The sequence below is a fragment of the Bos taurus genome, chromosome 29 (assembly GCF_002263795.3).
Source record: "Bos taurus isolate L1 Dominette 01449 registration number 42190680 breed Hereford chromosome 29, ARS-UCD2.0, whole genome shotgun sequence".
In the NCBI taxonomy this organism is placed as follows: domain Eukaryota; kingdom Metazoa; phylum Chordata; class Mammalia; order Artiodactyla; family Bovidae; genus Bos; species Bos taurus.
In genome coordinates this window covers 50,656,539-50,669,566 of record NC_037356.1, presented here as the reverse complement: position 1 = coordinate 50,669,566, position 13,028 = coordinate 50,656,539, and the positions used below count along the sequence as shown (strand labels likewise).

The following is a 13,028-nucleotide window of genomic DNA, read 5'->3' as shown; positions in this document are numbered from 1 at the left end:
CTCCAGAGCTAGGCTGATGATCCCTCTGAGAACCTCAGACTTGAAGTGAAGACCAGGGAGGGACCCACTGGGCTGACAGCAGGGTTAGGGCCAGAGTCAGGGTCAGGACTGGAGCAGGGGCCCTGACTGTGGCCACTGGCCCTGCCGCCTGGCTGCACGTCCCGCAGGTCCACAGGCCACACCTGTGCCCTGAAGCTCATCTCTGCCGTGTACCTGTCGGGCCTTCTGTGGTCACTTCCGGTGGTTAGAGCTAGTTTCTGCTGTTGCCAAGAGGATCTCCGCTGGCAGCAGCCACACCCAGTGTGGACACCAGCTGCTCTGCCCACCCCCCAGTGTCTGCGTGGAGAGAGGCCACGTGCCCATCTCTGCACCCTTCTCATCTGTACTGGGAACAGGGTGACCACGTCCCTGATAGGCCAGGCTAGTAAGTGCACCTCATGGGGGCGGGGACGTGGATGCGCTGGAGCCTGCTGCTGTCCCTGGGCCATCCCCGCTGTGCACAGACTCCAAGAGGGGGACAAGCTGGAAATGGAGGGCAAGCTGGGCAGGGGAGGGGCACGGTGGGCTTGGGTGCAGATGCCGGAGTCTGGCTGACCCGGGGCTCCAGCAGGCGCCTCGAGGGTCCCAGCACTGGGCAGGCCCCCTGATGCCACGCGTCTCCACACCTCAGCAGAGGACCAGCATCCTGATGGCTGCTGCGCTGCGCTGACAGATGCCGAGCCTGCCCTGTCCCTGGGGGTGCGTCTGGCAGGAGGCACGGTCAGAAGGCAATGCCGTCAGAAGTGCTGACATGGAAGTGAAGGTGCAACCCACACTTGGTGTCGTGGAGTTTCTGGAAACCTCCTGACGTCCAGCACGATGCAGAGACAGCTTCACAGGCTCAGAAACCATACATTTTGGAAAGTGCTCCCAAAACACATAGTCCCAAGGCTTCCGTCCTGAGGAGAAGCTGCCCCTATCCCAGGAAACCCTTGCCCAGGACAGCCTCCCTGCAAGGCCTGGTCCAGAGACCGCTGCACTGCTTGAAGGGGTCCCCTGGCCAGAGCTGGACACCAGGGAAGGACCTGGCACCCTTTGCCTGTGGGCTTCATGCCCACCTCAGTCGCCATTTTAGCCTTTTCATGTTTGGGGAGACTCCTTTCAGGGGTGCAGCCATCACCAGCCCCTCCTGCCGAGGCTGTCATGCCTCCCCAGCTCTCTTAGCTCTCCAAACCCCAGGAGGCGGGGCTGGCCTTCCCTGAGACAGTGGAGAGGAGTGAAGACCAGCTAAATAAAACCCGAATAAACCCACTTAGCCTGTGGAGGCCAGGCAGAGCGCCGGCAGAGGCTTCTGGGGGCAGGGCCCTCCATCACCTGCAGCCAGGCTGGGTGTGGGGACGGGCCCTGGGGCTCCTGGGCTCACAGCCCTCTCCCTCAGGCCTCCAGCCACCCCCGGGCTCACCCGGAGCCAGTGGCGTCCCCGAAGGCCATGTGCTATGGACTGAGAAGAACCTTCTGGAAACAGGAGCTGGGAGATGAATGTGGAAGAATCGACCAGGGGGGCAAGCATCGGGGTCAGAGTCTGTGACTGGGGCAGAGCCCCTACCTCCTCAGTGCAGAGAAGAGGGGGCGCTGCAGACCCAGGGCTCCCCCAGAACAGGCACTGGGCACAGGCGGGCTTGGGAAGTCACGGGGATCAGGCCCCAGGCTGCTGCCATGCTGGGTGGGACTGCTGGGCTTAGGCAGTAGCCGTGCCAGGCAGGTGCCCAGTGGCCCGGTGCACCCTTGCAGAGGAGGGTGGCAGGCCAGGGCGCCTCGTCTCCCCCGAGCCTGGACAGTGGGGCTTGGCCTTCCTGGCTGGTGGCTTTGGGACCCCCGCCGGGCAGGGCCCCTTCTGTTCAAGGCTTCTGAGCTGCACCAAGAACAGCCCCCTGGGGAGGTCAGGACTGGAGTCACCTGTCCAGGTGGGACAGGGGTATTGACTTTATTGACAAGACACATATATGTACACGCGTGTTACAGAACACGACACACCCGTAGGGAAGACTGGACGCTCATGATCCAAGGGATTAAAAAAAGCACCACGAGCATCGGGCCCAGGCCGTGTCCACCAGCAGCCACGGAGGGGCCAGCGCCCGCCCCGAGTTCGGCAGTGGGAGCGCGCTGCTGAGGGCGCCGGTCGCCCAACGTCCACTCGTAACTTGGCCAGCAAGTTCCTCCTTGTCCTCAGAGTCCCCTGTCCTCCAGGGTCCTTCCTGGCCGCAGAGGCCCCACGGGCCCTCACACGGTGACCTTCTCGATCACGCCCTCGCCGACGTGGACGTCGTCCCCCTGGACAGTGACGGCTGCAGACTGACCACACATGTGCTGGTGGTCCTTCCAGTCCTGCAAGGGAGGACAGACCGAGTCACGGCTCCGGGAGTGGTCGCCCCCCCGAGGCCGCGGTCCTGCACGTGCTGAGCAGCCAGCCTTCCTGGGCAGGGGCGCCCAGCCTCGACCACCCTGTTTAAGGAACGCACTCAGAGGCAGACAGCCTGGATGGCCCTGCAAACACGTCCACACTCTCATCTGGCGGCTTCCTCCCTGGGATCAAGCAAACACAATCACACCTGCAGAGAAATACTTGTATCTGACGTCGCTGCCCACCGTGTTACTGATAAGTGCCCAAGTGAGAACACTAAGCGTATCCACAGAGGGGCTGGGTGACAGGGCCCCCCAGGAGGTCGGGGAAGACGGCCCACACCTGCCGTCAGGATAAGAGATGCTGCCGCCGCTCACAGGCTCTGAGGGCCTGACGGGGTGTGGTTAGTGGAGACGTGGACCCAGAACACACGAGAGGCTAGGGTTCAGTGAAACACAAGACGTGAATGAGCGTCACACACGCGTGGAGGAGCAGAGGCCAGGGTGACCCCGGGAGCAGGCTCTGCCTGCCTGTCTCCGTGCTGTCCTCTGCTTCCGTATTGGCTACAATAAGTGTGCCTTATTTTTACAATAAAAAGGTGAAATTTCAAATCATTACAGGCATACCTGGGAGAGAGCGCAGGTTCACCTCCAGAATAAAGCAAATGTCACAACTGAGCCAGTCACCTGGGCTCAGCCGTCCCAGGCTTGCTTGGGCTATGCTGCACTGCGGTCTGTTCAGTGTCCATGGACCTAATGCAAAGGACACTCTACTCCTAAAAACGCTGACCGTGCCCTGTCAGTGCATGGAGGCCACAGACCCTCCATTTGTAAACACAGTTATCTGAGAAGTGCAGAAAAACAATGTCTGGCTGCGTATCAAAAGAACAGACGAAAGTTTGTGGAGTATAGTTGATTTACAATGTTAATTTCTGCCGTACAGCAGTGATTGTTAAACATGTTATGTTTTTGGCGTATTCTTCTCCATCATGGTCTACCACAGGACGCTGAACACAGCCCCTGCTGCGGACAGTGGGGCCTTGTGTCTTCACCCATCCTCACTTTGCTAACTGCAAACTCCCAGTCACCCCCCTTGCCCCACCCTCCTCGGCGACCACAAGTGTGTCCTGGTGTCTGTGAGCCTGTTTCTGTGTTGTAAATAAGTATCTGTATACTTTTTTAGTATCATTTTTAGTTATCATCTGGATCATTGTTTAGATTCCACATGAGTGATACGATATTCATCTTTTCTGACGAACGCCACTTAGTGTGACAAGCTCTAGGTTCGCCCATCTTGCTGCGAGTGGCCTCATCCCCTTTTTATGACTGAGTGATATCCCACTGTGTACACGCACCACAACTTCATCCGTTTCTCTGCTGATGGACACTTAGGCTGCTTCCATGTCTTGGCTACTGTAGATACTGGTGCTGTGAACACTGGGGTACATTTACCTTTTCAAATTAGAATTTTGTCTGGATATATGTCCAGGATTGCTGGGTCATACAGTAACTCTGTTTTATTAAATTAAGGAAACCTCACACTGTTTTCCACTGTGGCTAGAGCAATTGACACCCCACCAACGGCGCAGGAGGGCTCCATTTCCTCCACATCTTCTTCAGCATTTGCTGTTTTTCAGACTCGAATAAACTTTTAATTTGAAAATTACCTGACTATGTAAATCCATATAGTACGTAAAACTCAACGTGTGCTGGGCTCACGTCCACAATGTTTCAGTTCCGTTCAGTCGCTCGGTCATGTCCGACTCTTCGCGACCCCGTGAATCGCAGCTCGCCAGGCCTCCCTGTCCATCGCCAACTCCCGGAGTTCACTCAGACTCTTGTCCATCGACTCAGTGATGCCATCCAAACATCTCATCCTCTGTCGTCCCCTTCTCCTCCTGCCCTCAATCCCTCCCAGCATCAGAGTCTTTTCCAATGAGTCAACTCTTCGCATGAGGTGGCCAAAGTACTGGAGTTTCAGCTTTAGCATCATTCCTTCCAAAGAAATCGCAGGGCTGATCTTCAGAATGGACTGGCTGGATCTCCTTGCAGTCCAAGGGACTCTCAAGAGTCTTCTCCAACACCACAGTTCAAAAGCATCAATTCTTCGGCGCTCAGCTTTCTTCACAGTCCAACTCTCACATCCATACATGACCACTGGGAAAAACCATAGCCTTGACTAGATGAACCTTCGTGGGCAAAGTAATGTCTCTGCTTTTGAATATGCTATCTAGGTTGGTCATAACTTTCCTTCCAAGGAGTAAGCGTCTTTTAATTTCATGGCTGCAGTCACCATCTGCAGTGATTTTGGAGCCCAGAAAAATAAAGTCTGACACTGTTTCCACTGTTTCCCCATCTATTTCCCATGAAGTGATGGGACCGGATGCCATGATCTTCATTTTCTGAATGTTGAGTTTTAAGCCAACTTTTTCACTCTCCTCTTTCACCTTCATCAACAGGCTTTTGAGTTCCTCTTCACTTTCTGCCATAAGGGTGGTTTCGTCTGCCTCTCTGAGGTTATTGATATTTCTCCCGGCAATCTTGATTCCAGCTTGTGCTTCTTCCAGCCCAGCGTTTCTCATGATGTACTCTGCATATAAGTTAAATAAGCAGGGTGACAATATGCAGCCTTGATGAACTCCTTTTCCTATTTGGAACCAGTCTGTTGTTCCATGTCCAGTTCTAACTGTTGCTTCCTGACCTGCATACAGATTTCTCAAGAGGCAGATCAGGTGGTCTGGTATTCCCATCTCTTGAAGAATTTTCCACAGTTTATTGTGATCCACACAGTCAAAGGCTTTGGCATAGTCAATAAAGCAGAAATAGATGTTTTTCTGGAACTCTCTTGCTTTTTCGATGATCCAGTGGATGGTGGCCTCTCTGGTTCCTCTGCCTTTTCTAAAACCAGCTTGAACATCTGGAAGTTCACGGTTCACGTATTGCTGAAGCCTGGCTTGGAGAATTTTGAGCATTACTTTACTAGCATGTGAGATGAGTGCAATTGTGTGGTAGTTTGAGCATTCTTTGGCATTGCCTTTCTTTGGGATTGGAATGAAAACTGACCTTTTCCAGTCCTGTGGCCACTGCTGAGTTTTCCAAATTTGCTGGCATATTGAGTGCAGCACTTTCACAGCATCATCTTTCAGGATTTGAAAGAGCTCAACTGGAATTCCATCACCTCCACTAGCTTTGTTCGTAGTGATGCTTTCTTGACTTCACATTCCAGGATATCTAGCTCTAGGTGAGTGATCACACCATCGTGATTACCTGGGTTGTGAAGATCTTTTTTGTACAGTTCTTCTGTGTATTCTTGCCACCTCTTCTTAATATCTTCTGCTTCTGTTAGGTCCATACCATTTCTGTCCTTTATCGAGTCCATCTTTGCATGAAAGGTTCCCTTGGTATCTCTAATTTTCTTGAAGAGATCTCTAGTCTTTCCCATTCTGTTGTTTTCCTCTATTTCTTTGCATTGATCGCTGAGGAAGGCTTTCTTATCTCTTGCTGCTATCCTTTGGAACTCTGCATTCAGATGTTTATATCTTTCCTTTTCTCCTTTGCTTTTTGTTTCTCTTCTTTTCACAGCTATTTATAAGTCCTCCCCAGACAGCCATTTTGCTTTTTTGCATTTCTTTTCCATGGGGATGGTCTTGATCCCTGTCTCCTGTACAATGTCATGAACCTCAGTCCATAGTTCATCAGGCACTCTATCTATCAGATCTAGGCCCTTAAATCTATTTCGAACTTCCACTGTATAATCATAAGGGATTTGATTTAGGTCATACCCGAATGGTCTAGTGGTTTTCCCTACTTTCTTCAATTTAAGTGTGAATTTGGCAATAAGGAGCTCATGATCTGAGCCACAGTCAGCTCCGAGTCTTGTTTTCACTGACTGTATAGAGTTTCTCCATCTTTGACTGCAAAGAATATAATCAATCTGATTTCAGTGTTGTCCATCTGGTGATGGCCATGTATAGAGTCTTCTCTTGTGTTGTTGGAAGTGGGTGTTTGCTATGACCAGTGCATTTTCTTGGCAAAACTCTGTTAGTCTTTGCCCTGCTTCATTCCGTATTCCAAGGCCAAATTTGCCTGTTACTCCAGGTGTTTCTTGACTTCCTACTTTTGCATCCCAGTCCCCTGTAATGAAAAGGACATCTTTTTTGGGTGTTAGTTCTAAAAGGTCTTGTAGATCTTCATAGACCCGTTCAACTTCAGCTTCTTCAGCGTTCCTGGTTGGGGCATAGACTTGGATTACTGTGATATTGAATGGTTTGCCTTGGAAACGAACAGAGATCATTCTGTCATTTTTGAGATTGTATCCAAGTACTGCATTTCGAACTCTTTTGTTGACCATGATGGCTACTCCATTTCTTCTGAGGGATTCCTGCCCGCAGTAGTAGATATAATGGTCATCTGAGTTACATTCACCCATTCCAGTCCATTTCAGTTCACTGATTCCTAGAATGTCAACATTCACTCTTGCCATCTCTTGTTTGACCACTTCCAATTGCCTTGATTCATGGACCTGACATTCCAGGTGCCTATGTAATATTGCTCTTTACAGCATCGGACCTTGCTTCTATCACCAGTCACGTCCACAGCTGGGTATTGTTTTTGCTTTGGCTCCATCCCTTCATTCTTTCTGGAGTTATTTCTCCACTGATCTCCAGTAGCATATTGGGCACCTACTGACCTGGGGAGTTCCTCTTTTAGTATCCTATCTTTTTGCCTTTTCATACTGTTCATGGGGTTCTCAAGGCAAGAATACTGAAGTGGTTTGCCATTCCCTTCTCCAGTGGACCACATTCTGTCAGATCTCTCCACCATGACCCGCCCGTCTTGGGTGGCCCCACGGGCATGGCCCCACAATGTTTCACATCATACATAAAAATTAACTCAAGATGGATCATAGATCTAAAAACAGGGAGTTCCTGATGGTGCAGAGGTTAGGATCTGGCCAGGGTTCAACGCTCGGTGGAGGGACTTGGATGCAGCAAGCTGTGTGTGTAGTGCAGTCCCCAAAATAATAGTGAGTTAAAGAAAATAAAAATTCAAGACTTAAAATTATAAATGTTTTAGGAAAAAATAGATTTCCCTGACCTTGAGTCAGGCAAACTTTCTGAGATACTACACCAACAGCGTGATCTCCATTAAAAACATTTTTAATAAAGTGGGCCTCTTGGGACTTCCCTGGCCATTCAGTGGTTAGGACTCCACACCTCCACTGCAGGGTACAATGGTTCAATCCCTGGTTGGGGAACTAAGATCCCATTAGCTGCACGGCGCGGCCAAAAATAAAGAATAAAGAATTTTTAAAAGCTGGGCTTCAAATTTGTATTCAGACTGCACATAGACGTTGCCACACTTGATAAGGAGAGGAATAATCCCATTTAAAAATGAGCAAAAGATCTGAATAGACATTTCTGGCCAAAGGATATTCAACTACCCAGTAAGCACACAAAAAGTTGCTCGACATATCAGTCATCAGGGAGACGCCAACTAAACCCACTGGCCGCCACCCCCAGTGGCAGGGCTACAAGCAGAGGGCACGAGTGAGCCCTGCGGGCAGGGCGGACTCACTGCTGGCCAAGCTGAGTTTCCTACCAGAGTCACACACAAGTCTGCCTAAAACGTACATGTGAATGCAGCCGAGACAAGCACCTGCCCTCCGGCGAGTCCCTCCTGAGTGTCCACCGACACTCACCCAGTGGGGGCTGCCCAGACATCCGTCGGGTGACGGCTGGAGAACAGGCGAGGTCCAGCCACACCGGGCAGACTACCCAGGCCCACAGGGTGGACCTGAAAGCTGCTCGGGGGAGCTGGATGCAGGCAATCACACGCAGCGTGAGTCTGCTGTGGCCAGTGTGCAGAGCGGGTGAGCGACGGAGGGAGAGGCTCCTGGTCGCCAGTGCCCGGAAGCGTCGGCCTGAGGGGGCTTTTGGGGGTGATGGGAGGTCCTAAAGCTGAGCTGTGATGTTTTCACAATGGCAGACTTACTGTGGATCGCTGAACTGTGCGCTTAAGCTTGGTGGAGTTTACGGTCTGTGCGTCCTGCCTCCCTCAGTGAAGGCATGAAACACACACGCCCACCCCCCAAAGGGACTGGAAAAGAAATGGAGCCTGCACGTAAGAGCGGCACAGCGCATGGCCGCTCCCACTCACAGGAAGGGAAGCGGCACCGAGTGCCCCGGGTCTCAGGGCGCAGAGCGCGGGCCGGAAGCCTCACTGCCAGCACCAGCGTTTACCACAAGGAGCTGCGGGTCCTCCCAAGTGTTCATTCTGGATTGCACGTGAGAATCAGCGTTTCTGAAATTCACTGTACTTCAAAGCCCATGCCTTTATCAGGGCAGCGTGTTGCAAGCGGACGAATCTAACACAGTCAGCGGAGAACTGGAGTCTTCGTCTACAAGGTTATACCCAAGACCTAAGTGCCCAGCTCAGTAAGAGTGCAGCTGCTGTAGTCAAGGTGGCATCTAGCTAAAATGACTGCATCAAAAAATAAACCCACGAATCTTCCTGGGATGGTTCAAAGTCAGGGACACCAGCCGTCAGCTGCCCTCTGGGATCACAAGCTGGCTCCTCCTGGCAGCCCAAGCTCCCCGCAGTGCCCCAGGCACAGCGGGCAAGCAGGCGCCCTGTCCTCAGTGCCCAGCCCACTGGTGAGACCAGGGAGAAGCAAACCCGTGGGTCTCTTCCCCAAGCATCCAGCCCGACACACAGGCAGGGCCGGGGAGCAAGCTGGGAGCCATGGACATGCCCTCCACGCTGTGCCGACCTCCTCAGCGCCCCACGCAGCCCTAAGACGCAGAGGAGGAAGGTCCCACACACCCTGGTCGTGGGGGTCATCCCTGCCCACCTCTCACTGGAGGGCATCTAAGGACGGGAGTCGTGGGCATCCCGGCAACGCAAAGGCCGACACGAGTCACTGTGTGTCCACCCATCACGTTGCTGTTCCTCATTGTGGCAAATTTCCAGGAGAGGCGAACCCCACAGGCCCCCACCCCACGGCTAGGCCTTGCACTCTGAGTAAGGGCCAGAAAGCCAGCAAGTGCTACTCTCTCCAGTCTCCTTAGGGTCAAAGGCCAAGGGATGGAAGCAGAAGCACAGCGTGCAACCGTGCACACAGCCAGGACCTGTGACCAGGCGGCCAGGCTGGGGATGCTGACCAGGATGAGGTCCGGGCAGCGGGTGAGCAGCGGCTTCCGCGGCCACAGCCCACGGCACAGGAGGCTGCCTGGGGGCCCTGCGGGGGCCTGGGGACACCGCAGGGGGCGGGGCGGGGCCTACCTGGCGCCGGCAGGCGGGGCGGGGGCGGGGCCTAGCTTGTGCCGAAGGCGGGGCGGGGGCGGGGCCTGGCTTTGCAGGGGGCGGGGGCGGGGCCTACCTTGCGCTGGCAGAAGGTGGAGCAGTAGTTGACCTTGTGGCAGCCGGTGCACTCGCTCAGGGCCTCGCGGCCACAGTTCACACAGGACTGCTGCAAGAGGACAGGGTGTCAGTGGTGGGCACGCTGCCCAGAGACACAGAAGAGGAGTTGGTGACCGGGACCAGACCGACCCGCATCTCCCGCCGTTGCCTTACAGACTCTGAGCAGGAGGCAGGGGGCTGGAGGCCAACCTTGCTCCAAACTGCAGGGATTTCACTTCCACCCAGTGTGCAGAAGGCGAAGCTGGGAGGACCAGAATTCTCAGGCGTCAGGGCCAGCCCCTGAGTGGCCAGGCCCCGGAGGCCCTCAGCTGGACCCCACTAACAGCCTGGGTGCCCCCTGTCCTGCACCCCAGGTGCCCCAGCCCACCAGCTGGGCTCCGTGAGCTGGGCCTTCTGTGTTCTTTTCCCACAAAGCGTGCCGCTGTTCCTTCTAGAACGGGGAGAGGCGGTAGGGGGCAGTGCAAGGGGGTGATGGGGCCGGGCCAGTGTGTGCACCCACACACGGTGGCAGGCAGCAGGACCCCAGCACGCTGCAGGCCAGACCCCTGCTCTGGCCGGTGGGGGGCTGTGTGGGAAAAACAGCATGCTGTGTCTTGGTTCCTGTTCTGGATTCAGCTTCCTTCTCTGCTGACCACAATGCTGACCAATACTTCCCACCTATAACCTGCCATCCCCCACTTCTTCAGGAAACTCCAGCATCAGAGGGGCTCCGAGGCAGTAAGCTGGCTCGTCCCTGCCTCTCCTTTCCAGGACAAAGAGATTCTCCGGGGAGAGCAGAGGTCTTGCAGAGCCCTCGGCACTGGGCGTGGAGCAGCCGGCAGCCGCCTGCGAGGTCTGGGGCCCCGAGGACCCTCCTGCCTCTCGTCTGGGAGCCCTCGCGCCGCACCCTGACCCCCACCAGCACCTGGGCCCACCCTGGCTGTGCTCCCAGCACCAGGGCTGTCCTTGGACAACAGCAGGTAAACGCCTCTCACCTGAAGCAAAGGCCTGCATTGTGATGAACCTTGGGGGGCAGGCGCTGCTTGTGTGCAGAAAGTATTTCCAATCCCTTGGGCCTTCCCAACATATTCCTTTGGGAAAAATATTTCTTAACCCAAAATAACCAGAAGCCCGGGATCCAAGTCAGACACATCAGCACACGTGCAGGGGGAGGCGGACGGCGGAGAGCACCCGGGGCAAGGTCTGCACACGCCTGCCAGGACCCACACGGCTCCGCGCCGCCGGCCAGCAAGGCCCAGATCTTGGTTCCTAAGACCATTCATTCTCCACGGCTGATTCCAGGCCTGGAGCTGGATGGCATCACCGATTCAAAGAACAGGAGCATGAGCAAACTCCCAGAGATAGTGAAGGACAGAGGAGCCTGGAGTGCTGAAGTCCGCGGGGTCACAGAGTCGGACACGACTGACTGACTAAACAACTACAGGGCCGGGGCAGGGAGCCCCCAGTTTGGGCCTGGGGGGTCTTCCAGTCCTAGAGAGGAGGAAGGAGTTCAGAGGGCCAGGTAAGGGACTTGGGAGACACTGAGAGAGTTCCAGCCGCCTAAGATGCAACAAGCTGAGTGAAGCCCACAACACGGGCCCCCTGGGTCCATTCAGACACAAAGGGACTAGAGACAACCTGCGGGGGAGGGTTCTGGAAACACTACACCAGCCCTGTCCAGGAGGAGCCCCCACCAGCGTGCCCGGTGAGGAAAAGGGGGACTGCTGCACTTCACAGCTGGAACCTCCAACGTGGCCACGTGCCAAGCTGGACCCTGGAGTGAGATAAGGCCTTGAGAAGAGAGAAACGCGAGAGCCTTCCCCCTAGCAGCCACAGGAGACACACCTGCAGCCAGAAGAGACGGCACTGCTGACCCACGGGCACTGGGCTTCCGCCAGTGCTGAGAACAGTGTCTGCTGTGTGCCCGTGGCACTGGAAGGAGCCCTCAGCATAGCGGCTCTTCTGACCACACTTCCCTCTTGACGGGAAGTCGGATGACCAGTGTAGGCCCGAGAAGGAGCCAGGGACACAGAGACGGCCACAGCACAGGCCCAGCGCCCTGCAGCCACATGGCTGGTTTCTGCTGGACGTGGCGTCCTTGATGGGAAGGGCGTCTGGTCTCCTGCCCTGTTTAATCTCTGCTGAGCTAATTATACACACGCAACACAAATGCCCCATGGGTAAAACTGACTAAACCTCTCTGATAGTTCAGTTGGGCTAAAATTTGATTTTCTAAGAAATTCCACATGAAACATCCAAGAAGCAACCCCGGTTCCCTCCCTGGCAGGCAAGCGCCGGGGTCTCACGTGGAGCCTCTCCGTGGGCCGTGCGGCCTCACTCTCTGCTCCCCACTACACACGCCCCTCAGAGCTGAGAGCACGCTGTGGACTCCTCCCGACAGGCTCTACATCAACAGCTCCTCGGGGCCTCTCTCCGTGCGATCCGGGGTGGGGGGGCCTCTCCGTGTGATCTGGGGTGGGGGGGCCTCTCTGTGTGATCCGTGGGTGGGGGGGGGTCTCTCTCCGTGTGATCCTGGGTGGGGGGGCCTCTCCGTGCGATCCGGGGTGGGGGGGCCTCTCCGTGTGATCTGGGGTGGGGGGGCCTCTCTGTGTGATCCGTGGGTGGGGGGGGTCTCTCTCCGTGTGATCCTGGGTGGGGGGGCCTCTCTGTGCGATCCGCGGTGGGGGGGACCTCTCTGTGTGATCAGGGGTTGGGGGGGTCTCTCTTCGTGTGATCCGCGGTGGGGGGGCCTCTCTGTGTGATCCGGGGTGGGGGGGTCTCTCTCCATGTGATCCGCAGTGGGGGGGCCTCTCTGTGTGATCCGTGGGGTTGGGGGGTCTCTCTCCATGTGATCTGGGGTGGGGGGTCTCTCTCTGTGCGATCTGGGGTGGGGTGCCTGCCTCTTGCCATGTGATCCAGAGTAGGGGGCTTGTCAGGTGCCCAGAAGCCCCTCCATGACAGACCCGTGCCCCCTCCACCCCCAGCCTTCTGGCTCCTTCCACCCAGACCCTGAAGGCCACTTCTCACTGCTGCCATCTGCTTCAGGGACACATTTTGGGTGCCTCTCTCGCATGAGTCAAGTCATGACCCCTCAGTACCCAGATGATCCTGGCGAAGGCTCCCCAGGAAGTCTGGTTCCCAAGACCCAGCGTCCAGGCATTGTGGCCTGCAGGGGCCATGGCTCAGACACATCAGCAATTACAAAGGTGAGCACACTAGGTACAGAGGGTGGTCAACCCACATCTGCA

The 13,028-nt window shown here is 55.4% G+C and overlaps 1 protein-coding gene across 1 annotated transcript in view; it reads right to left on the bottom strand.

The window, feature by feature from the left end:
• Positions 1–1,926: 1,926 nt before the first annotated feature.
• DEAF1 (DEAF1 transcription factor) overlaps positions 1,927–13,028 on the bottom strand; it is a 28,290-nt gene continuing 17,188 nt past the window's right edge. Inside the window, exons 11-12 of the mRNA XM_024987619.2 lie at positions 9,761–9,850; positions 1,927–2,364 (exon numbers count right to left, since the gene is read on the bottom strand). Of these exons, the coding sequence (XP_024843387.1) occupies positions 2,260–2,364; positions 9,761–9,850 (195 nt within the window). The 3' untranslated portion in view covers positions 1,927–2,259. The remainder of the gene's footprint in view (positions 2,365–9,760; positions 9,851–13,028) is intronic.